Source organism: Dermochelys coriacea, chromosome 4 (genome assembly GCF_009764565.3).
Source record: "Dermochelys coriacea isolate rDerCor1 chromosome 4, rDerCor1.pri.v4, whole genome shotgun sequence".
Taxonomy (NCBI): domain Eukaryota; kingdom Metazoa; phylum Chordata; order Testudines; family Dermochelyidae; genus Dermochelys; species Dermochelys coriacea.
Window position 1 is genome coordinate 145884155 of NC_050071.1, and position 24339 is coordinate 145908493.

Consider the following 24339-nt stretch of genomic DNA (forward strand, 5'->3'; position numbering starts at 1 on the left):
AGGGACCTAGACAAATTAGAGGATTGGGCCCAAAGAAATCTGATGAGGTTCAACAAGGACAAGTGCAGAGTCCTGCACTTAGGATGGAAGAATCCCATGCACCGCTACAGACTAGGGACCGAATGGCTAGGCAGCAGTTCTGCAGAAAAGGACCAATGGGTTATAGTGGACGAGAAGCTGGATATGAGTCAACAAGTGTGCTGTTGTTGCCAAGAAGGCCAATGGCATTTTGGGTTGTATAAGTAGGGGCATTGCCAGCAGATCAAGGCACGTGATCGTTCCCCTCTATTCGACATTGGTGAGGCCTCATCTGGAGTACTGTATCCAGTTTTGGGCCTCAGTAAAGGGGCTATGCCGGGGCTTGACCCTCTCCGGGGTGGCAGGGAGCCGCATCGGCTTGCTACACACAGTTAACTTTGGGGAATTTGTCCGGCCACTGGAGTCTCCCTCAGCAGCCCTTGCAGTAACAGGACAGAACACCGCAGGCCCAGGCCCTGGGTCAGGGCGGGGCACCAAATAGTCAGTAGCTCAGGCCCTCAGGCAGGGCTGAGCAAATAGCCCAATGTTAGTAGGCCAGTCCCTGGGTTGGGGCAGGGGGAACAAACAGTCAATAGCTCAGGCCCACAGGCAGGGGCTGAGCAACACAGCATGTGTAAATTAGCCCAGTCCTCCAAGGACCTGGAAGGCCCACCCACTCCACTGCATCCCAGCCCGGGGCCCCTAGCAGTGGCAAACGACCCGCTGCTGGGTCAGTGGGGATCCTGACCGCAACACCTGACCTGGATTCTGGCAGAGTTACAGCCAGACAAGGGTCGGCTGTCCTCAGGCTACTTCCTAACTCCCCTCCTTCTGGTACCTGGGTTCCTGCAGTGTTCTCCGGCGGGGTCCAGCACCATGGGTTCCTCGGGGCAGTGGACAAAAGGCTGGCCTGGTAACTCCCCGGGATAGCTGGCACAGGGCAGGTCCGGCAACTCCCCGGGAGAGCTGGCGCAGGGCCGGTCCGGCAACTCCCCGGGAGAGCTGGCGCAGGGCCGGTCCGGCAACTCCCCGGGAGAGCTGGCGCAGGGCAGGTCCGGCAACTCCCCGGGAGAGCTGGCGCAGGGCAGGTCCGGCCAGTCTTGGCGTGGACCTGGGGCTGTGGGGTTTTCTCAGACGCGGGCGTGGCTGGCTACGTCTGGCCTCCCCGGCAGCTGGTCCTCTATGAGCTTGAAGGCCCGCCTTTCCACTTCTCGGTTGCACCTTTCTACTTCTGGGTCGCTGCCTGTCCCTCTGAGGGGTGGGCTATGAGCTTCCTAGCTCTGCCCACTCTGGTGTCTGGAGGGGCTCGACCCTCTCTCGGGCGGCCGGGAGCCACACCGCCTCGCTACAGCCCCACACTACAAGAAGGATGTGAAAAAATTGGAAAACGTCCAGCGGAGGGCAACAAAAATGATTAGGGGACTGGAACACATGATTTATGAGGCGAGGCTGAGAGAACTGGGATTGTTTAGTCTGCGGAAGAGAAGACTGAGGGGGGATTTGATAGCAGCCTTCAACTACCTGAAAGGGGGTTCCAAAGAGGATGGATCTAGACTGTTCTCAGTGGTAGGAGATGACAGAACAAGGAGTAATGGTCTCAAGTTGCAGTGGGGGAGGTTTAGGTTGGATATTAGGAAAAACTTTTTTCCACTAGGAGGGTGGTGAAACACTGGAATGCGTTACCTAGGGAGGTGGTAGAATCTCCTTCCTTAGAAGTTTTTAAGGCAGGCTTGACAAAGCCCTGGCTGGGATGATTTAGTTGGGGATTGGTCCTGCTTTGAGCAGGGGGTTGGACTAGATGACCTCCTGAGGTCCCTTCCAACCCGGATATTCTATGATTCTATGTGAACAGACAAAGAGGAGCACACTCGAGAGTGCTGTGTCAGGAAGCAATCAGGCTTTGGCAGTTTTGCATCGGAGAGAATGTTACTCTGGTAGTCAATCATTTACCCGGGGCCCAGAATCAACTTGTGGATCACCTCAGTAGGAATTTCTCCCTAAGTGACAAGTGTTCTCTGAAGTCCAGTGTCCTGCGGTCCATCTTTGGAATGTGGGGTATTCCTATGATCAATCTGTTTTGCTCTCAAGGGGGCTTCACTCCAGGCTCCCTGACCAACGCCTTTCAAATAGGTTGGGAATCAATACTCCTGTATGGTTTCCTTCTGATTCCAATCATCCCACAGGTAATCTTCAAACTCAGATTGGACCATGCCATAGTCGTCCTCATTGCTCCAGCAAGGCCGAGACAATGCTGTTTCTCTGACCTTCTGGGGTTTTCAGTGCAGCCTTCCATATCTCTTTCTCTTCATCCTGACCTCCATACTCAGCATCACAGTCAGCATCCAGCACTCAGCTCTCTATATATCACTGCATGGCTGCTCCCTGGTTAAATGAGGAGCAGGAACAATGTTTGGAGGCTGTTGGACAGGTTTTATTCAATAGTAGGAAACCCTCCACCAAACTGGCTTATTTGGCTAAATGGAAACATTTTTTGGTGTGGTGATTGGCTTGTGGGGTTCAACCAATGTTAACTGGGATTCAGGACATTATTGAGTACTTGTTGCATTCAGTTAATTGAAGGTCCACCTGGCTGTAATGTCAGTGTTTCATCCACTCACCAAAAGGAGATCAGTATTTTTGAACACCATGGTGGCAAGGTTCTTGAAAGGAGTCCTTCCTCTCTACCCACCAGTGAGAGAACCAGTTCCTTTGTGGGACCTCAGTACTGTCTTGGGGCACATGGATCAGCATTCACATCGCACTCTCCATCAGTACCTGCCCTGTGCCGGGGAAGCTAACAATCCAACCAGTGGACCAAATTCTGTGATGAATCCTGGTCACGTGCCACCTGAGGCACTTTGCACATATGCTAGGAAGAATATTGTGTTAGTGGCTCTGATGGGACCTCCATTTGAGCAGACCAGCTGAAGGAGCAAACAGTCTCTTTGCAGATGATCTCCAGGTGGATAACTTCCTGCCTCAAGACTGCATACAAAATATTGTGAGCTACACCCCCTCAAAGGGTGCAAGCTTACTCTACAAGGGCACAGGCTGTGTTGATGGAATTTTTAAGTGACATTTCAGTATTGGACATTTGCAGGATCACCGCTTGGTTGTCTGTGCATACGCTTAACAACGATTATGCCATTACTGTGCCATCCAGAGCAGTTGTCAACTTTGGTAGAGCAAAAAGAAAAGGAGTACTTGTGGCACCTTAGAGACTAACAAATTTATTTGAGCATAAGCTTTCGTGAGCTACAGCTCACTTCATCAGATGCCAAGTAGAGCAGTCCTCCAGTCCTTGTTCAAGTGGACTCTGGGCTCCACCTAAGTGGAATACATGGTTGCATCTACTCAAAGAAGAAGAAACTGTTACTTACTGTAACTGTGGTGATGTGATGCAGACGTGTATTCCACAACCCGTTCTCCATCCCTTCTGCATTGGAGTCTGAACTGTTGATGTTCAGTGTGAAGGAACTGATGGGGGCTGGGGTGGCACCACCTCATCTAGCCAAGGGAGGGGCTACGACCACAAGACGTGAGCGCCACCTCCCTGTGGATATTGCTAGGCAAAATTATCTGGCATGTGCACAGGGAAAATGGAACCATGGGGACCTTGTATTTTAGTGCCTTTTCTTTGAGTTTAACTATATTTATTGATCCACATGCAATTAACAATATCTAGAATTAGTAAACAGTTTATTACAGGTATGTGTTGCTCCAACCTCCCACGCCCCGCCTTTAACTTCACAGTAAAAAAGCTTTGATTTTGGGGTAATGTGTATATATGCAATTATTTATTACTAGTTCCTCTTTTTGGTTTAAATTTTATAAAATGTTTTTAAATTCTGTTTCTGTTTATCTTATAAAGTTATGGTTGTCTACTATTTTAAAAATGAGATACAGTAAAAGAATGGCATCTTGGTAAAATGTATTTAACTATTTCATTAGGTATAAAAAGTATAACTATAGGAGTATTAATAACATTCTAACTTGATGAAAATGTGAATAGCAGTAGACTAATTCTGTGCCATATGCTAGATAATTAACAGCCATACCACTATCACTGTAAACTAGCAAGCAATTAAAGATTCTTCCACATGCAGGTACAGATTTTCTGTTTTGGTACTGGTTTAACGTGGTAATTCCTGATGATAAAGAATGTATTTAGAATGAATATTTTTTCTTTCTGATTTTTCTTTCTGAAATGTTTGAAACAAATCAAACAATTATCTAGCTATCCTAAACAGGGAATGAGGTGGGTGACCTGTGGGAAAAGAATAGCATGAGGCCATGCAATTAAAGATGGCATCATCATGCTGCTTACACCCAAAGAGGACAAATTAGCCTTGCAGGCTCAAAAACTAGCAGCCAATTAAGGACCCCGCTTTTTATTTATTTTAAACAATTTTGTATTTAAAGCCAATCCCTGATTGTGGAGGCATAAAGCTCCTTGTTGGGGGATGCACACCAACAAACACCCTCTGTGTATGTGAGCTAGTCCCTCCTTCTCATGATTGTGGGTGGGTGCCCTTCCAACCACCCCCTCTGTGTATGGGGTATGGAGGTAGACAGGGAGTCCCTCCCAGGCCCCTCTGTGTGGGATTATATCTGTGTAGGCAGAATGGGGAAATCCCCATGGGGTAGCCCCATATCACAGCTAGGGTGGGGCACTTCCATCCAGAACTCAGCCCAGAGCCCCCCTCCTGGCTTGAGTCCCACGATGCCCCCCTCACCATAGCACCCTGGGCAGTTGCCCAGGTCACCCACCCCTAAGGCCTGCCTTGCTTGCACACACCTAACTGGAACACACATCTGCATCACATTTGAAGAAACACAGTTACAGTAAATAATCATTTGTTTTCCCTGAATAGATGTCCCATGACTTTGTGGTTTTGTGTCTCCTAGCTAAGGACAAAAATGAAAGAATTTTCTCCATGGCCTTTGTGAAGCTGATGAGACCTGATGGTACAACCCTGCATGACGGTGAACATGACCTCATTCTATATAAGGTATTGGTGGGCCCAAGTAAATCTATTTGTTCAGAATAAAGGAGACCACAAAGAACATGCATGTTCTCCCTCTGGACTATTTATGCCGGGCATGGGAGCTTAGGGAGTCTACTCTTTATGTGTGCAAGCCTTATAGTCTATCGGCAGCAGGTACTCACTGCCCCCCAACACAGTCCTTCCAGATGCTTCCCAGGACTTCCCATTGTCCCTTCTACCCTCTGATCCTCTAAGGCTCCGTTTCCCCCCAGCTGTTTTCCATTTTCTCTGCTTTCTCCAGCCTCCATTCTGCTCTTTTGCAGTGGCCCTGTACATGCTGATTGCAGTCCTTCTGCTACTATGCAGAGCAGTCATGTCTATAAGTTGTAGCTTCATTTTCTGGCTTATTTTTGGGTTGCCTTCAATAGAAATGAAGGGTTTTGATTAAGAAATTAGTTAATTTGGCTGCATAATTCAGCACTTCTCTGCCACAGCAGTTGAGGATATGATGTGAAATCAGGAGCCATGACCCATACTTCAGTGCTGAGTTAGCACAGGGTTCTGGGACCGTGCACAATAATTCAGTTTTGCTCTGCTGCAGGAATTGAGGGCCACCTAATTAAGGTCTGTATAAAGGATTCTATGAATAACATACCTTTCCTTTATAGAAAAGAACAAAATTATCAGATTCTAGAAAAACACACTGGGGGGAAGAGTCAACATGGCTTTTGTAAAGGGAAATCGTGCCTCACCAATCTATTAGAATTATTTGAGAGGGGTCAACAAGCATGTGGATAAACGTGATCCAGTGGATATAGTGTACTTGGACTTTCAGAAAGACTTTGTCAAGGTCCCTCAACAAAGGCTCTTAAACAAAGTAAGAAGTCATGGGATAAGAGGGAAGGTCCTCTCATGGCTTGGCAACTGGTTAAAAGATAGGAAACAAAGGATAGGAATAAATGGCCGTTTTTCACAATGGAAAGAGGTAAATACTGGGGTCTTCCAAGGATCTGAATTGGGACCTGTGCCCTTCAACTTATTCTTATATGATCTGGAAAAGGGAGTGAACAATAAGGTAGCAAAGATTAAAGATGATACAATATTACTCAAGATAGTTAAGTCCAAAGCTGATTGTGAAGAGTTACAAAGGGACTCACAAAATTGGGTGACTGGACAACAAAATAGCAGATGATATTCAGTGTTGATAAATGCAAAGTAATGCACACTGGAAAAAGTAATCCCAACTATGCATAAAAAATGATGGGGTTTAAATTAGCTGTTACCCCTCAAGAAAGAGATCTTGGAGTCATTGTGAATAGTTTTCTGAAAATATCCAGTCAATATGCAGCAGCAGTCAAAAAAAGTTAGGAACCATTAGGAAAGTGACAGGTTTCAGAGTAGCAGCCGTGTTAGTCTGTATTCGGAAAAAGAAAAAGGAGAACTTGTGGCACCTTAGAGACTAACAAATTATGCTCAAATAAATTTGTTAGTCTCTATGGTGCCACAAGTTCTCCTTTTTCTTTTTATTAGGAAAGTGATAGATAATAAGACAGAAAATATCGTCATGGCAGTATAAAATTCCATGGCATGCCCACACCTTGAATACTGCCTGCAGTTCTAGTTGCTCTCTCTCAAAAAAGATATATTAGAATTGGAAAAGTACAAAGAAGGACAACAAAAATGATGAGGGATATGGAACAGCTTCCATATGAGGAGAGATTAAAAATACTGGAACTTTTCATCTTAGAAGAGAGATGACTAAGGGGGAATATGATAGAGGTCTATAAAATCATGAATGGCGTGGAGACAGTGAATAAAGAAGTGTTATTTACCCCTTTACATAACACAAGAACAAGGGGTCACCCAATGAAATTAATAGGCAGCAGGTTTAAAACAAACATAAGAAGTACTTCTTTATGCAATGCAGAATCAACCTGTGAACCTCATTGTCAAAATTTTAACTGCATTAAAAAAAGTAGATAAATTCGTGGACGATAGGTCCATCAATGGCTAGTCACCAAGATGGTCAGGGACGCAACTGCATGATCCAGGTGTCCCTAAATGTCTGACTGATGGAAGCTGGGACAGGATGACAGGGGATGGATCACTCAATCATTGTCCTGCTATGTTTGTTCCCTCTGAAGCACCTGGCATTGACCACTGTTGTAAGACAGGATATTGGGCTAGATGGACCTTGATCTTGCTTTGAGCAGGGGGTTGGACTAGATGACCTTCTGGGGTCCCTTCCAACCCTGATATTCTATGATTCTATGATCTGACCTAATATGGTTATTATTATGTTAAGGAGTACTTGTGGCACCTTAGAGACTAACAAATTTATTTGAGCATAAGCTTTCGTGAGCAACAGCTCACTTCATTGGATGCATCCAATGAAGTGAGCTGTAGCTCACGAAAGCTTATGCTCAAATAAATTTGTTAGTCTCTAAGGTGCCACAAAAGTCTCCTTTTCTTTTTGCGAATACAGACTAACACGGCTGCTACTCTGAAACCTATTATTATGTTCTCTATCTTTGCTTCCCTCCTTTCACTGTGCTGGTATTAATCAGAGATGGGAAACCCTAAAGGTGCTATTTAGCCTGTGCTCCAGAGATCAGCTCAGGATCATTCCCTATAATATATTTTCTAGTGCTTCATCCAGTCTAGTTATAAATGTTTCCAACGGTGGACCTGTCACCCTCCCATGGGCCTCTTCATGGGAGCTGGGGAGGCTCTACAACCTGCTCCCTTCCCAGGACTGCCCACCACTGAGTGGCACTTCTTCCTTTTAAGTTCCTCCTCCATTCTTCGCATGACTTGCAGGTGTGGTGGTGTAGGGCAACTCCAGCCCAAAGTAGGTCCTTATCCCTTTCTATGCTGGTGTGAGGTTTATGAAGCGTGTCTTGGTGCCCTTAATCTCTGTGCATAACGCAGCCCCTCTTATCCATGATCACTTTTCTTTTTTTTCTGATATACTTTTTGGTATTTTTCTGGAAATGCAGTGTCCCCATAATTGAACCTCACTGTGTTCTGTTTCTTGCACAACAGGGCTTTGATCCCTGATTGAGGCGCCTAGATACTACTGCAATACAAATAATAAATAAATAGAGCAGAGCCATGTAGAGGGACTATTACCATATAAATATTCATATAACTGGAATGATACCGGAAAAATTATTGAACAATCAATAAGTAAACACTGTCCTAGAGGATAACAGGGTTATAAGTAGCCACCAACATGGATTTAACAAGAACAAATCATACCAAACCAACCCAGTTCTTCTTTGAGTGCTTGTTCAAGTCAATTCCAATCAGGTGTGCGCGCACCACGTGCGCAGTTGCTGGAAAGTTTTTCCCCGAGCAGGGTCCATCGGGTTGACTATGGAGCCCCCTGGAGTGGCGCCTTCATGGCCCACGATATTACGGCACCACTCCCCATCACCCCAGTTCTGCTCCCTGGCACCGTCGGGCTCTGCCCTCCCATGGTCGGGCTCAGAGTACTCTTCCAAGTTGGAGGCTGAGTCCTCTGTCTCCTGACACAGCTGGTACCACTCATGATCCCGGCACCAGTTCCGGCACTGCAGAGTCGTGGACTCATTGGCACCGGCAGTATCCTGGCCACTTCAATGGCAAGACTCAGTACAAAAGCCCTTTTGGACTCCTTGGGCTTATCATCAGGGCGGAAGGGCTGCATCGGTGGCTTCGGCACCCTGTGCCCCTCCCCCTCCCAGCAATGTCAGTAGCATGGTACACCCCCAGGACTCTAGAGAACCCCGCACGGGACAAGGATTCTGGGTCTTCACATTCAGGTGCAGCACCCAAACCAGCAGCACCAATTGTACTGGAGCCACCTTCAGTCACGGGAGGAACTGACACACCTCACTCAGCCTCTAGGAAGCCAGAAGGGCAGGAAGACCTGGTCACACAGGCCTTCTCCTCCTCCTCTTTGGAAGAGGCAGTGGTGGGCAACCCCTCCCTTCCCCCACATCCCCCAGCAATGGATGCCAGGGGACACCAGGACCTTCTTAGAATGGTGGCTCTAAACCTAAATCTCCAGGCGGAGGAGGTCACAGAGGAGTCGGTTACAACCAGAGGTTCAGAAGACTATCCTGGACCTGCCCTTTAACTGTGCGGGCTTGTTTGCCCAAAATTTGGACTCTCACTTGCACAGTCTTAAGGACTCGTGGGCGACTCTAGAATCTTTGGGGATCCACACCCCACACTCCAAAGAAAGCCATTTAAGCCTCAGCCCGTCCTGCTTCTACTCCGGGTCCCCAAGGCGAGACTCCTCCAGGAAACGGAGCAGGAATAATAGGAGGTGCCCATCACAGTCCTCCTCAGGCCAAGGTCAGAGATCTTCCAAACATCTCCTGGGCCCGAAGCCAAACTTTTGAAGATGTGCCCGAGGACAGAGCATCAGTATTGATCTCTGATCCTTATCCCCCCTTTGTGAATCGACTCTCCTGCTTCCACCGTGCTTGGTCCCAGATCATGTCAGATCGCTGGGTCTTCAGCACGGTTCCTTCCCACCCTCCTTCCCCGTCCCTCTTCAGGGACCCTTCTCATGAACAACTCCTTCTGCAGGAGGTGCAATTGCTCCTCACTCTTGGGGAAATAGAGGAGGTTCCTCAGGAGTTCAGGGGCAAGGGGTTCTACTCCCGCTATTTCCTCATCCCCAAGGCCAAGGATGGGCTCCAGCCTATCCTGGATCTGTGAGATCTCATCACATTCATAAGGAAAGGGAAGTTTTGCATGCTCTCCGTGGCCTCCATCATTCCTTCCCTGGATCCAGGGGACTGGTATGCCACCCTCTACTTGAAAGATCCATACTTTCATATCTCCATTATCCTGGCCCACAGAAGGTTTCTTCGCTTTGTGGTCAGCGGCCAGCACTACCAGTTCAGAGTGCTCCCGTTTGGGCTTTCGGCGGCCCCGCAGATATTCACCAAGTGTATGGTGGCCGTGGCAGCCTTCCCCTGCAAACATCAGGTGCAAGTTTTCTCATACCTGGATGACTGGCTCATCAAGACCAAGTCACAAGTATAGGCATGTCTCTGGCCTCGTACTGAACATACTCAAATCCACAGTAACCCCAATGCAGAGAATAGAATTCACAGGGGCTGTCTTGGACTCCATGAAAGCCAATGTGTTCCTGCCCGAGCCACACATCCAAGCATTCAGGGACATTCATAGATTCAAAGAATCATAGAATATCAGCGTTGGAAGGGACCTCAGGAGGTATCTAGTCCCACCCCCTGCTCAAAGCAGTACCAATCCCCAACTAAATCATCCCAGCCAGGGCTTTGTCAAGCCTGACCTTAAAAACTTCTAAGGAAGGAGATTCCACCACTTCCCTAGGTAACACATTCCAGTGTTTCACCACCCTCCTAGTGGAAAAAAGTTTTTCCTAATATCCAACCTAAACCTCCCCCACTGCAACTTGAGACTATTACTCCTTGTTTCAGAGTAGCAGCAGTGTTAATCTGTATTCGCAAAAAGAAAAGGAGTACTTGTGGCACCTTAGAGACTAACAAATTTATTAGAGCATAAGCTTTCGTGAGCTACAGCTCACTTCATCGGATGCAATTTTTTCCACCAAATGCATCCGATGAAGTGAGCTGTAGCTCACGAAAGCTTATGCTCTAATAAATTTGTTAGTCTCTAAGGTGCCACAAGTACTCCTTTTCTTTTTACTGTAAGGAGAGTGATCACTAAAGATGAGCCATCACCAGCAACGGGGGGGAGGGAGGAAAACCTATTTACCCATGTTATTTCTCCCCCCCACCCCACCCTCCATTGTTCCTCAGATGTTCTTGTTAACTGCTGGAAATAGCCTACCTTGCTTGTCACCATGAAAGGTTTTCCTCCCTCCCCCCTCACTGCTGGTGATGGCTCATCTTAAGTGATCACTCTCCTTACAGTGTGTATGATAAACCCATTGTTTCATGTTCTCTGTGTGTGTATATAAATCTCCCCTCTGTATTTTCCACCAAATGCATCCGATGAAGTGAGCTGTAGCTCACGAAAGCTTATGCTCTAATAAATTTGTTAGTCTCTAAGGTGCCACAAGTCCTCCTTTTCTTTTTGCGAATACAGACTAACACGGCTGCTACTCTGAAACCTGTACAGATTATATAGTAAAACTTGAGTTCTGCTTAGCTATACCTTAACCAATCATTTTCCTGAAATTTAACTAACCAATTCTAACATATTGTAACATGATTATGTAACCAATTATATCCCACCACCTTAATTAGTTTACACCCAGCAAAATTAATTATACAGCAGACCGAAACAATCACAGAACCAGACAGAGATTATACAGACAAACAGTGAGGAAATGGGGACTACAGTGATAGAACAAACACAGAAATGAGGATTTCACATCCCAGCTATTGATAAGTGAGTTCTTGCCAGACAGGATGCTATCAAACTAAAGTTTCCTTTTACATCTTCTAGGCACTTCCCTTTCTCTGGAGGCGATAGGCATGATCAGGACAGGATTGTATCCTAATGGCCCAATAGCACCTTATTTCAATGTGACTAGTTTGGAATGTGAGGAGGTGACCGGTCGCTTCCCAGCTTATGGCTGCCTCTGCTGCTTAGCCAAAGGTCTTAGCTAAGAACAGGGCCTCAGACTGTCACAGTAAGAGGAGGCCCTTACACCGGCAGACAGTGATTTTGATTCTCTCTTTTATACCTCTAGAACTATCCAAGTGATAAGAATACACCTACATTCTTGAAGTGAGCTGTAGCTCACGAAAGTTTATGCTCAAATAAAGTTGTTAGTCTCTAAGGTGCCACAAGTCCTCCTGTTCTTTCTCCTAAATTCTTAGAGTACAGGCCTTTACAGACAGGCCTGAATATCTATATCCTAACAAGATCCATCCTCTTTGGAACCCCCTTTCATGTAGTTGAAAGCAGCTATCAAATCCCCCCTCATTCTTCTCTTCCGCAGACTAAACAATCCCAGTTCCCTCAGCCTCTCCTCAGAAGTCATGTGTTCCAGTCCCCTAATCATTTTTGTTGCCCTCCACTGGATGTTTTCCAATTTTTCCACATCCTTCTTGTAGTGTGGGGCCCAAAACTGGACACAGTACTCCAGATGAGGCCTCACCAATGTCGAATAGAGGGGAACAATCACATCCCTTGATCTGCTGGCAATGCCCCTACTTATACAACCCAAAATGCCATTGGCCTTCTTGGCAACAAGGGCACACTGTTGACTCATATCCAGCTTCTCGTCCACTGTAACCCCTAGGTCCTTTTCTGCAGAACTGCTGCCTAGCCATTCGATCCCTAGTCTGTAGCGGTGTATGGGATTCTTCCGTCCTAAGTGCAGGACTCTGCACTTGTCCTTGTTGAACCTCATCAGATTTCTTTGGGCCCAATCCTCTAATTTGTCTAGTTCCCTCTGTATCCTATCCCTACCCTCCAGTGTATCTACTTCTCCTCCCACATTATTGAGAACCTTTACCGATTCCGCACAATGACAGCCAGAAATTGCATGAAACTGCTAGGGCATATGGCGACCTATACATACATGGTCCAGTATGCTAGATTGTGCCTTCAGCCTCTCCAGGAGTGGTTGGCGCAGGTACACATGCTGAGCAGGGACCCACTGGACATATTTATCACCCTCATCCCTCGCATTCTCGAGTCTCTCCACCGGTGGCTGCAACCACAAGTGGTCTGTGCGGGAGTACCCTTTGCCAAATCCCAACCTATGCTATCATTGGTCATGGATGCCTCGGCACTTGGTTGGGGAGTGCACCTCGGCAATATCAGAACCCAAGGCCTATGATCCCACGCAGAACTATGGCTGCATATCAACATAAGGGAGCTGAGGGTGGTTCATCTGGCATGCCAAGCATTCCAGGCCTGCCTGCAGGGCACATGTGTGTCGGTGCTGAAAGACAACACCACAGCGTTGTTCTATATAAACAAACAGAGTGGTGCTCGCTCCTTTTCCCTGTGTCAGGAAGCCCTCGGGCTGTGCAACTTTTGCATTGCCCACTCAATACACCTAGAGGCGTCATATCTTCCGGGAGCGCAAAGCGAGCTAGCTGACTGCTTCAGCCGCTTGTTTCACGATCACGAATGGTTCCTCAGGCTGGGCATCGCGCACTTGATTTTCCAAAGGTGGGGCTCTTCCCACATAGACCTGTTCACGACGCGGAGCAATAGGAAGTGCCAGTGGTTCTGCTCGTTTCTGAACTACAGCCCAGGCTCCATTGCGGATGCCTTTCACGGACGGGTCACCTGCTGTATGTGTTCCCGCCCTTCCCACTCATACACAAAGTCCTCCTCAAGGCTCACCAGGACAGGGCTTCCTTGATCCTCATAGTGCCAATGTGACCCCGCTAGCACCAGTTCAGCATGCTGTCGAACACTGTTGGACAGACCAGTACCCGTTCCCATGTGCCCAGCCCTCATCACACAGGACCATGGCCATCTACAACACCCCAATCTGGAGTCCCTCCACTTCACAGCGTGGAAACTCCATGGTTGAACCGACTCAAGCTTCAGTGTTCAGACTCAGTTAGGGAAGTTCTGCCAGGAAGTAGGAAACCCTCCACTCGGGCCATGTACCTAGCAAAGTGGAGGCGGTTTTCCATTTGGTCTCTGCAGATGGGCAGCCCTCCACAGCACACATCAATTCCCCTTGTTTTGGACTACCTACTGTACCTCAAGCAGCAGGGGTTGGCAATATCATCTATCAGAGTGCACCTGGCTGCCATTTTAGCCTTCTACCCGGGGGCCAGCAGGTAGATCAGTCTTCAGAAATCCCATGGTGGGCCAGTTTCTCAAGAGTTTGGACAGGCTTTATCCCCAGGCGTGGCAGCCCGTTCCCCAATGGGACCTCAACCTGGTCCTGTCCACGCTCATGAGGCTCCCTTTTGAGCCCATGACAACCTGCCATCTGTCTTACCTTCCCTGGAAGGTGGCCTTTCTGGTGGCCATAACCTCGGCCAGAAGGATCTTGGAGCTCAAAGCGCTGACTTCTGAGCCTCCCTATACAGTCTTGTATAAAGACAAGGTGCAGCTATGCCTTCACCCTGTGTTTCTACGAAAGGTAGTTTCCCAGTTTCATGTGAACCAGGACATATTTTTACCTGTGTTCTTCCCGAAGCCATTTGCCAGTAATAGAGAGCAAATGCTCCATTCCCTGGATGTCAGGCATGCCCTAGCATTCTACACTGAGTGCACAAAGCCATTTTGTAAGTCACCACAGCTCTTTTTTGAAAACATAGAGAGAATGAAAGGGCTTCCCATCTTGTCCCAGTGCATTTCATCATGGATCACGTCCTGCATCAGAACGTGCTATGACCTAGCTAAGATTCCAGCCCCTCTGCTGACAGCGCACTCCACAAGAGCACAGGCTTTGTCCGCAGCATTCCTTGCACAGGTCCCTATCCAGGATATGTGGAAGGCAGCAATGTAGTCTTCCAGCCACACCTTCTCATCGCACTACCCCATCACCCAATAGGCAAGGGATGATGCAGCCTTTGGCAGGGCAGTCCTGCATTCAGCAACCAGGTGAACTCCGACCCCGCCTCCGGGGAAACTGCTTGGGAGTCATCTATTGGAATGCACATGAGCAATCACTCGAAGAAGAAAAAATGGTTACTTACCTCTCGTAATTGTTGTTCTTCAAGATGTATTGCTCATGTCCATTCCAAATCTCACCTGCCTCCCCTCTGTTAGAATATTCCGGCAAGAAGGAACTGAGCAAACAGCGAGTCAGCAGGGACCTATATACATTGCCAAGAAGGTGCCACTCCAGGGGCCTCCACAGCTGACCCGACGGGTACCGCTAGGGGAAAAACCTTCCATCGATCGTGCAAGCAACGCGTGCACACATCTATTGGAATGGACATGAGCAACATCTCGAAGAACAAGAGCTGGGTAACCATTTTTTCTCGTGTCTTGCTTACAAGTCTGCTAATACATCCCAGAATGATGTTCACTTTTTTTTGCAACAGTGTCACACTGTTGATTCGTATTTAGCTTGTGGTCCACTATGACCCCTGGATCCCTTTCTGCAGTACTCCTTCCTAGGCAGTCATTTCCCATTTTATATGTGTGCAACGGATTGTTCCTTCCTAAATGGAGTACTTTGCATTAGTCCTTATTGAATTTCATGCTATTTTCTTCAGACCATTTCTCCAGTTTGTCCAGATCATTTTGAATTTTAATCCTGTCCTCCAAAGCACTTGCAACCCCTCCCAGCTTGGTATCATTGCATACTTTATAAGTGTACTCTATATGCCATTATCTAAATAATTGATGAAGATATTGACTAGAACTTGACCCAGAACTGATCCCTGCTGGATCCCACTTGTTATGCCCTTCCAGCATGACTGTCAACGACTGATTACTCTCTGGGAACATGATGTCTGTCTGTATCTGTACGAGTTTTTTCATGAACAGTTTTCCAACCAGTTTTGCACCCACCTTATAGTAGCTCAATCTAGGTTGCATTTCCCTAGTTTGTTTATGAGAAGGTCATGTGAGACAGTATCAAAAGCTTTACTAAAGTCAAGATATACCACCTCTATGCTTCCCCCCCCCCCCAGCCACAAGGCTTATTAACCTGTCAAAGATAGCTATCAGGTTGATTTGACATGATTTGTTCTTGACAAATCCGTGCTGACTGTTACTTATCACCTTATTATCTTCTAGATGTTTACAAATTGATTATTTGCTCCATTATCTTTCCGGGTACAGAAGTTAAGCTGACTGATCTGTAATTTCCTGGCTTGTCCTTATTTCCCTTTTTATAGATGGGCACTATATTTTCTTGTTTATTAGTTAGTAGTAATTCTGTTGGGGGGGGGTTCCGCCTCCACCCTGACTTTTTTCCCCTTGGGGTCTCGTGGCATGCCTCAGTCCCCAGGGTTCAAGCCCTGCAAGTCCTGCAAAAAGCCCATGCCAACAGGACACCTCCATGATGCTTGTTTAAAGTGTCTGGGGGAGGCTCACCAAGCCAATAGGTGCAGGATTGGTAAGGGTTTTCAACCCAGGACCAAAAAGGAGCAGGACTTCAGACTGAAACAGCTCCTCATGGAAGTGGCTCTTAAACCACAGTCCACCTCAGCACAGCAGGACCTAGCGCTGAGCTCCTTGGTGCGGAGTGCGCCTGTATTGGTGGCAGAATCAGCATCGCGGAAGGGCTCCAAGCACAGAGACTTGCGGCACCACTGATCCCCTGTGCCTAAGACTGTGGGAACTGCCTGGCACCGGTTCCAGTCTCTGGCGCCACAGAAGAGGCACGCCAAACAGGGTAGAGGCGGATCTTCTATGAGCCCCACCTCTGTGGTCTCGGCCAATGGGGTTTGTCCTAGAGAGGAGTACCCAGCCCCAAGACCCATGGAGTCAGCACCAGGAACTTCAGACCCGCAAGGTCTGACCATTGAGCCTGGGGCCGTTGGACTCCCCAATCCATATGGTGGAAAAGATGGGGCTACCGTCTACCCTGGACACCTTTGAAGCTGCACGGGACCTCATTGCCATGATGGCACCGCAGTCCCCAATTCTCTGCGACAAGCCCTTGGCGCTGCCGGGGGCGGTACCGTCCCGTGGAAGGCCAACAAAGATGCACCTGCCTGCGTCTCTAGGTCACCGATCATCGGCACTGGAAAGGGGGCACTGGCCTGATTCCCAGCACCACTCCAAGTCCCAGCACTGCTCAGAGTCCAGGCACCACTCTTGCTCGCGGCACTGGTCAAACTCGCGGCACCGGTCTCTGGATCATCGGAGGTCCTGCTCCTAGCACCGATCATCATCACGCCACTGATTCCCTCAGTATCGATCAAGGTCTCGGCACTGCTCCGGATCCCAGCACTGTTCCCCTTCCTCGCGGCACTGCTCACCCCGCCTACTCTGATTGGCACCGCCATAGCCTTCCAGATCCCAGCCTCGTTCTCAGAATCAGACGCGGGGTCTAGACACTCACAATGGAGCTGGCACTGGTCAGCGCATCGACGGCCTGACACAGGTTCAATGCCATGGCCGCCTTAATGGCAAGGACCGGTGCAATGGCATTTTTGGACCCCCTGGGCATATCACCAGTCCCAGGGTACCTTATCCAAGGGCTTCCAGTCTGTAGCATCCAAGTCCTGGGTGCTGACGGCCTCGGCCAGCCGCCCCATGCCCAGAGGTGCGGAAGAGACTCCAGCTACAGGACCTTCACTGGCACAGATCCCTGCCCCTTTGGTGGAACCAGTGGTCACTGACCTGGAGCAGCAGGTTGGTCAGGAGGTCCCCATGGACTAACAGGCCAGGATGTCCCAGTTCCCCCACCTGTGTCCTTGTCCTCCTCCCCAGACAAGGCAGTAGTGGGGACTTCGGTCTCAGGACCACCACCCATAGATAGTCACGCCCACCAGGACCTGCTCCGCAGGGTGGTGTGCAATATGGGCTTACCAACCGAGGAGGTGGTGGAACAGGAGGACATTTTGGCCTTAGAGGGTCCATCCCGAGTGACACTGCCACTCATTAAGACCATTCAAAACAACTCCAAAACTGTATGGCAGACCCCGGCCTCTATGCTCCCGACAGCCAAAGGGGTGGAACGCAAATACTTTGCTCCCTCCAAGGGTTACGAGTATCTGTACACTCACCTGCAGCCCTGCTCCTTGGTGGTATCTGCGGTTAATGAACATGAAAGGCAGGGGCAGCAGGGGCCCATGCCTAAATCCAAGAACTCTAAAAAACTTGACCTTTTCAGTAGAAAGGTCTACTCCAGGGGGGCCTACAGCTCAGGATTGCTAACCAGCAGGCAGTCTTGAGCCGATATAATTTTAACTCATGGAACTCCATGCTCAAATTTAAGGAGCTAATCCAATCGGAATCCAGGGATGAGTTTGGGGCCATTGTGGAGGAGGGCAAGGCAGTGGCACGGACCTCTTTACAGGCACATACCTTGTCCTCCGGCATAGCCATGAGGAGGACCTCAAGGCTTCAAGTTTTGGGTCTACTCCCCAAGGTCCAACAGACCCTACAGGACCTGCCCTTTGATGGGACAGGATTATTTACGGAGCAAACAGACTCCAGGCTACACAGCCTAAAGGATTCAAGGGTGACACTGAAGTCGCTGGGAATGCACACCCAAGCTATGCAGTGGAAACATTTTAAGCCTCAACCCCCTCAACTTCCTAACCACCTTACCCTAGACAAGACTTTTCTAGACGGCAAGGTAGGAATGGCAGGCATAAGCCATCCCAGCCCTCATCACCATAGGGCCAGGTGTGCACCTCTTTGGGAGTCACCTGGTTGGAATTGAGGTGAACAAGCACTCAAAAAAGAAGAAAACGGTTACTCACCTTCTTGTAACTGTTGTTTTTCGAGATGTGTTATTCATGTCCATTCCAAAGCCCACCCTCCGTCCCCTCTGTTGGAGTAGCCGGCAAGAAGGAACTGAAAGGGAGGTCGGGCCAGCAGGGTCATATATTGAGCACCAAGAAGGCGCCACTCCAGGGGGCTCCATAGCTGACCTGACGGGAGCTGCTGGGGGAAAAACTTTCCGGCAACCATGCACACGGTGCACGCACACCTGATTGGAATGGAACAACACATCTTGAAGAACAACAGTTACAAGAAGGTGAGTAACCATTTTTTCCCTTCTTTGACAGGCTTATTGGCCTAAGGGATAGGGGGGAAGCAGTAAATTTGACGTTCTCGGTTTCAGTAGGGCTTGATTCTCTCATAAGCAAATAGGGAAGTGTGGTCTAGATTAAATTACTGTAAGGTGGGTGCAAAACTGGTTGAAAGACGATGCACGAAGGGCAGTTATCAATGGTTCACTGTAAAGTGGGGAGCTGTATAGTCGGATTCCAGAGGGGCCTGTGATGGATCTGTTACTAGTCAATATTTTCATCAGTGACTTGGATAATGGAGTGGAGAGTGTGCTTATAAAATTTGCGAATGACACAAAGCTGGGAGGGGTTGCAAGCACTTCGGAGTACAGGGTTAGAATTCAAAATGACTTTTAAAATTGGAGAATGGGGCTGCAATATACAAGATGAAATTTGGTAAAGACAAGTACAAGGTAGTACACTTAAGGAAAAATTAAAGGCACAGCTACAAAATGGGGACTAACTGGGCTAAGAAGTAGTACTGCTGAAAAGGATCTGGGGGTAATAGTGGATCAATGTAATGTAATGCAGTTGTGAAAAAGGCTAATATCATTCTGGGGTGTATTAACAGGGGTGTTGTCGGTAAGACACTGGAGGTAATTGTTTTGCTCTACTTGGCACGAGTGAGGCTTAAGCGGGAGTACTCTGTCCAATTCCAGATGCCACACTTTAAAAAAGATGTAGACAAATCGGAGAGAGTCCAAAGGAGAGCAACAAAAATGATAAAAGGTTCAGGAAACCTGACTGATGAGGAAAGGTTGAAAAAAAAAAAAAAAAACAGGCATGTTTAGTTTTGAAAAAAGAAGCCTGAGGGGGGACCTGATAACAGTCTTCAGATATATTAAGGGCCGTTATAAAGAGGATGGAATACTTGTGGCACCTTAGAGACTAACAAATTTATTAGAGCATAAGCTTTCGTGAGCTACAGCTCACTTCATCGGATGCATTTGGTGGAAAAAGCAGAGGAGAGATTTATATATACACACACACACACACACACACACACAGAGAGAACATGAAACAATGGGTTTATCATACACACTGTAAGGAGAGTGATCACTTAAGATGAGCCATCACCAGCAGCAGGGGGGGGAAGGAGGAAAACCTTTCATGGTGACAAGCAAAGTAGGCTAATTCCAGCAGTTAACAAGAATATCAGAGGAACAGTGGGGGGTGGGGTGGGAGGGGGAAATACCATGGGGCCCCTCTGCCATGTACATTGGCCAAACTGGACAGTCTCTACGTAAAAGAATGAATGGACACAAATCAGACGTCAAGAATTATAACATTCAAAAACCAGTTGGAGAACACTTCAATCTCTCTGGTCACTCGATCACAGACCTAAGAGTGGCTATCCTTCAACAAAAAAGCTTCAAAAACAGACTCCAACGAGAGACTGCTGAATTGGAATTAATTTGCAAACTGGATACAATTAACTTAGGCTTGAATAGAGACTGGGAATGGATGAGTCATTACACAAAGTAAAACTATTTCCCCATGGTATTTCTCCCTCCCACCCCACCCCCCACTGTTCCTCTGATATTCTTGAATGATGAAGTGAGCTGTAGCTCACGAAAGCTTATGCTCTAATAAATTTGTTAGTCTCTAAGGTGCCACAAGTACTCCTTTTCTTTTTGCGAATACAGACTAACACGGCTGCTACTCTGAAACCTCTGATATTCTTGTTAACTGCTGGAATTAGCCTACCTTGCTTGTCACCATGAAAGGTTTTCCTCCTTCCCCCCCCCCTGCTGCTGGTGATGGCTTATCTTAAGTGATCACTCTCCTTACAGTGTGTATGATAAACCCATTGTTTCATGTTCTCTCTGTGTGTGTGTGTATATAAATCTCTCCTCTGCTTTTTCCACCAAATGCATCCGATGAAGTGAGCTGTAGCTCACGAAAGCTTATGCTCTAATAAATTTGTTAGTCTCTAAGGTGCCACAAGTACTCCTTTTCTTTTTGCGAATACAGACTAACACGGCTGCTACTCTGAAACCTGTCAGAAATCAGTCACTGTTGCAGCGCTAACTGCATCTCTGTCCCCTTCGTGGCCTCTCTGATGGCAACCCCTCAGTTGTCAGGTCTCCTACCTTTACCTCTCCTGGGGTGGACTCATACAATTCTCCCATTTTTAGACCTGGCCTTGGGCTACACTGTGCATACACACTGTGCATCCACCATGCATACACACTGGTGCAGTTCCTCCTTTTGGGAGTTTGATCCGTGGTGAGTACAGTACCCAGACAGGCTTCTGAAACGAAGCATTGTTTAATTTTAATAGTAGGAGTAAAGCATTTAGAGGAAAAGATTTTAAAACAACAGTCTATGCGCATGTCTGTCTTACCTACCAGCTCACCATCTCCTGCTGGTAACCTGGACAGGCCTAGACTACCTGTGTGAGTTTGAACAGCTCCTCAGCAGCTACCTCCCCTCTGGGAAGAGAGAATCTCTTTTTGTTCCTTTGTCCTCTTCAGTCCCCACTTTTGGCCCTGCTTGTCCAAACCAGTTCAGTAGGCTCCACAGGAGGTCAAGGTAGAACCTTCAGAGCCAATGCCCTTCCCCATTATCCTATCACAGCCCTTAAGTATTTACCGTGGTGTAGGTTATCTTGAGCCATTGTTTCCCCTTCCTGCTTGTTTCCCCAACAGCCCTGTAGATTTAGCCATATATAGTCATACAGTAAATATCCCAGTAATACTGTAGCAGCACTGCCCACCTGTTCCAATTTCAGGCTAGTTACTACCTCAGTTCCCCCTCAGTTCCAAGGGCTGATTGCCTGTTCGCATTCTCCACCACAAGAAAGCTGCTGGCCTGTCTCCTGAGACCACAATGGACTCACTGCCATGCCTAAATCTTTCAGGCCTTTCTTCCAGGACACCATGTTGTTAATTCAAACAAAATTCAAATTAACAGTACAAAACTCACAATCTATGCAGGCTGCAAGAACCCAGGGGCGTTTTGCTCTGGTCCACTCTGCTCTCCCTCTCCCGTCTCTCTCTGCTCCAGGGCCAGTCACAAGAGCAAACCTCCCTCTTGCAATGGTCCTCCAGCTGAGCTCTCCTTCATTTATAGGGATCACCTGACCCCTTCCTGGCTGGATATGATAATCAAACAGGGCTGGATGGCCCCAGGCCTCTAGCCTTTAAAGGGGAAGCCCACCTTGTTACAAACCCAATATAGGTCATACAGTATTCATAAATTATTAGAGTGGCTCCATGTCCATCACAATCTCTTCCCTGCATTGGCACTTGTAAATGGTAATCTAGTTGCCTCTTAACCTTCATTTGGATAAACTAAATATATCTAATATATCTTATGCTTCTCACTAGATGGCAGGCTTTCCAGAACTTGAGTCATTTGAGGGTTCTTTACTGAACCCTTTCCAATTTTTCAACATCCTTTTTGAAGTGTGGACACAAGAACTGAACCCAGAACTCCAGTAATGGCCTCATTAATACCACTCCCTGCTCCTATTTGCTATTCCTTTGCTTATACACCCAAGAATCATGATTTATTTATTTTCTGCCATGACCCCTAAGTCCTTTTCATTGTAGCTGCATTCCAGGATATATTCCCCCATCTTATAAGTGTGACCTACATTCTTTGTTTTTAGATGTATGACCTTGCCTTTGGCTATGTTAAAACTCATGTTTTTAAAATGAACTTCCTTATCAAACTATCCAGCTCAGTCTGTATAGGTGACCAGTCCCCATCATTATTTACTACTCCTCTAATTTTTGTCTCATTTGCAAATTTTGCTAGCAATGATTTTATATTTGCTTCTAGATCACTGATAAAAAGATATTAAATAGCATCAGACCAAGAACATATCCGTGTATGGCTCCACCAGAAACACCATCACAATTACAATTCCCTATTTATGATTACTGTGATGGGTTTGGTCACAGAGACCTCCCTTGGGACTGTCACCTGACATGTTGAGATTACCTCTGAACCTGTTTTCCCTGCCAGCTTGGGACTCCAGAACCCTGCCGTGTTGAGCCAGACACACTAGCCTGCTGCAACAAAGACCCAGGTCTGGTCCACGCCCCCAGAGCTGCAGACTTTAACTAAAAACTGCTCAGCAGGTCACCTAACTCCAGCACCCAGACACCCAGTTCCCAATGGGATCCAAACCCCAAATACATCCATTTTACTCTGTATAAAGCTTATACAGGGTAAACTCATAAATTGTCCACCCTCTATAACACTGATAGAGAGATATGCACAGCTGTTTGCTCCCACAGGTATTAATCACTTACTCGGGGTTTACTAATAAACAAAAGTGATTTTATTAAGTATAAAAAGCAGGATTTAAGTGATTTCAAGTAATAACAGACAGAACAAAGTAAGTTACCAAGCAAATAAAACAAAACATGCAAGTCTAAGCCTAATACATTAAGAAACTGTGACAAAGTTCCTCCTCTGCCTTGGTGGGTCCTGAGCTTATTGGTGGATTTGCTCGCCTCAGAGATTCACAGCAGCCCTCAGTTTGGCCACTTTTGCTAGTGGCTCAAACTGCCGTTCACTCAGCTAACTTCATCACTGGTCATTATGGGAAAAAGGAAGGAGAACAATCCCCACAGTCTCTGCTGGTCCACCTAGTGGGTTGGGGAACAGGTCAGGGACTTTCCCCTCTGATGGGACACACAGTCCAGGTCAACTCCTCCTGTATCCAATAGGGAGTTGGGGCGATGGGAGGAACCCGGGCCCGCCCTCTACTCTGAGTTCCAGCCCAGGGCCCTGTGGATCACAGCTGTCTACAGTGTTTTGTGTAACACCTGTGTAACAGCTACAAGTCCCTGGGCTACTTCCCCATGGCATCCTCCCAACACTTTCTGTATCCTCACCACAGGACCTTCCTCCTAATGCCAGATAGTGTTTGTACTCCTCAGTCCTCCAGCAGGACGCCCTCTCACTCTCAGCTCCTTGCCTGCCCCTCGCTGACTGAAGTGAGGTCCTTTTTAAACCAGGTGCACTGATTAGCCTGCCTTAATTGATTCTTCAGCTTCTTAATTGGCTCCAAGTGTCCTAATTAGCCTGTCTGCCTTAATTGGTTCCAGCAATTCATTGATTGTTCTGGAACTGCCCCTGTTACCTTACCCAGGGAAAAGGGACCTGCTTAACCTGGGGCTAATATATCTGCCTTCTGTCACTCTCCTGTAGCCATCCGGCCTGAGCCTTTCACATCTCACCCCCCCCCACTCAACACCATAGGGTTGGGCAACTTGGCACGTCAGGCAGTGTACCCATGACAAGCCATCTGCATTGCCATGGTGGCTTCCAGCCCGGTGTTATATGGTGAATTGGAAAGGTTGTAAGGACAGGAACCATCTGGTTACTCTTGCGTTCTTCTCTTTATTTCACTGCATCCATTGGAGGGGTGCATGGTTGGTCACAAGGGTAAACCGTCGTCCCAGCAGGTAATAACATAGTGTTTCCATGGCCCATTTCACAGCAAGGCACTCTCTCTCAACCATGGCATACTTCTGTCTTTTGTCTCTCTGGATCTCCATCCCTCCTTCTAAATGGAAAAGCATCAGGTTTAAGTTGGATTCCAGTATCCTATGACATGGTCACGTTCTGTGAGATCTCATTCTTCATTCTTCCAGGGCTGGCCCACATGTACCCAGGGCAGGTTGCAAGTAAACAGAGCCATTTACAACCAATCGTCCTAGTCAATGGGAGCCATC

General features: G+C 47.5%; 1 protein-coding gene across 6 annotated transcripts in view; it reads left to right on the forward strand.

The window, feature by feature from the left end:
* Nucleotides 1-24339, forward strand: part of LOC119854624 (dedicator of cytokinesis protein 2-like) — a 337122-nt gene that overhangs the window by 76085 nt on the left and 236698 nt on the right. For all 6 annotated transcript variants that reach the window (XR_006280678.1, XR_006280679.1, XM_038399401.2 and 3 more), the window contains exon 17: nucleotides 4927-5030. Coding sequence is in view for 4 of the 6 variants with exons in the window: in XM_038399401.2 (XP_038255329.1) it covers nucleotides 4927-5030 (104 nt within the window). In the remaining 2 variants the exon portion in view is untranslated. The remainder of the gene's footprint in view (nucleotides 1-4926; nucleotides 5031-24339) is intronic.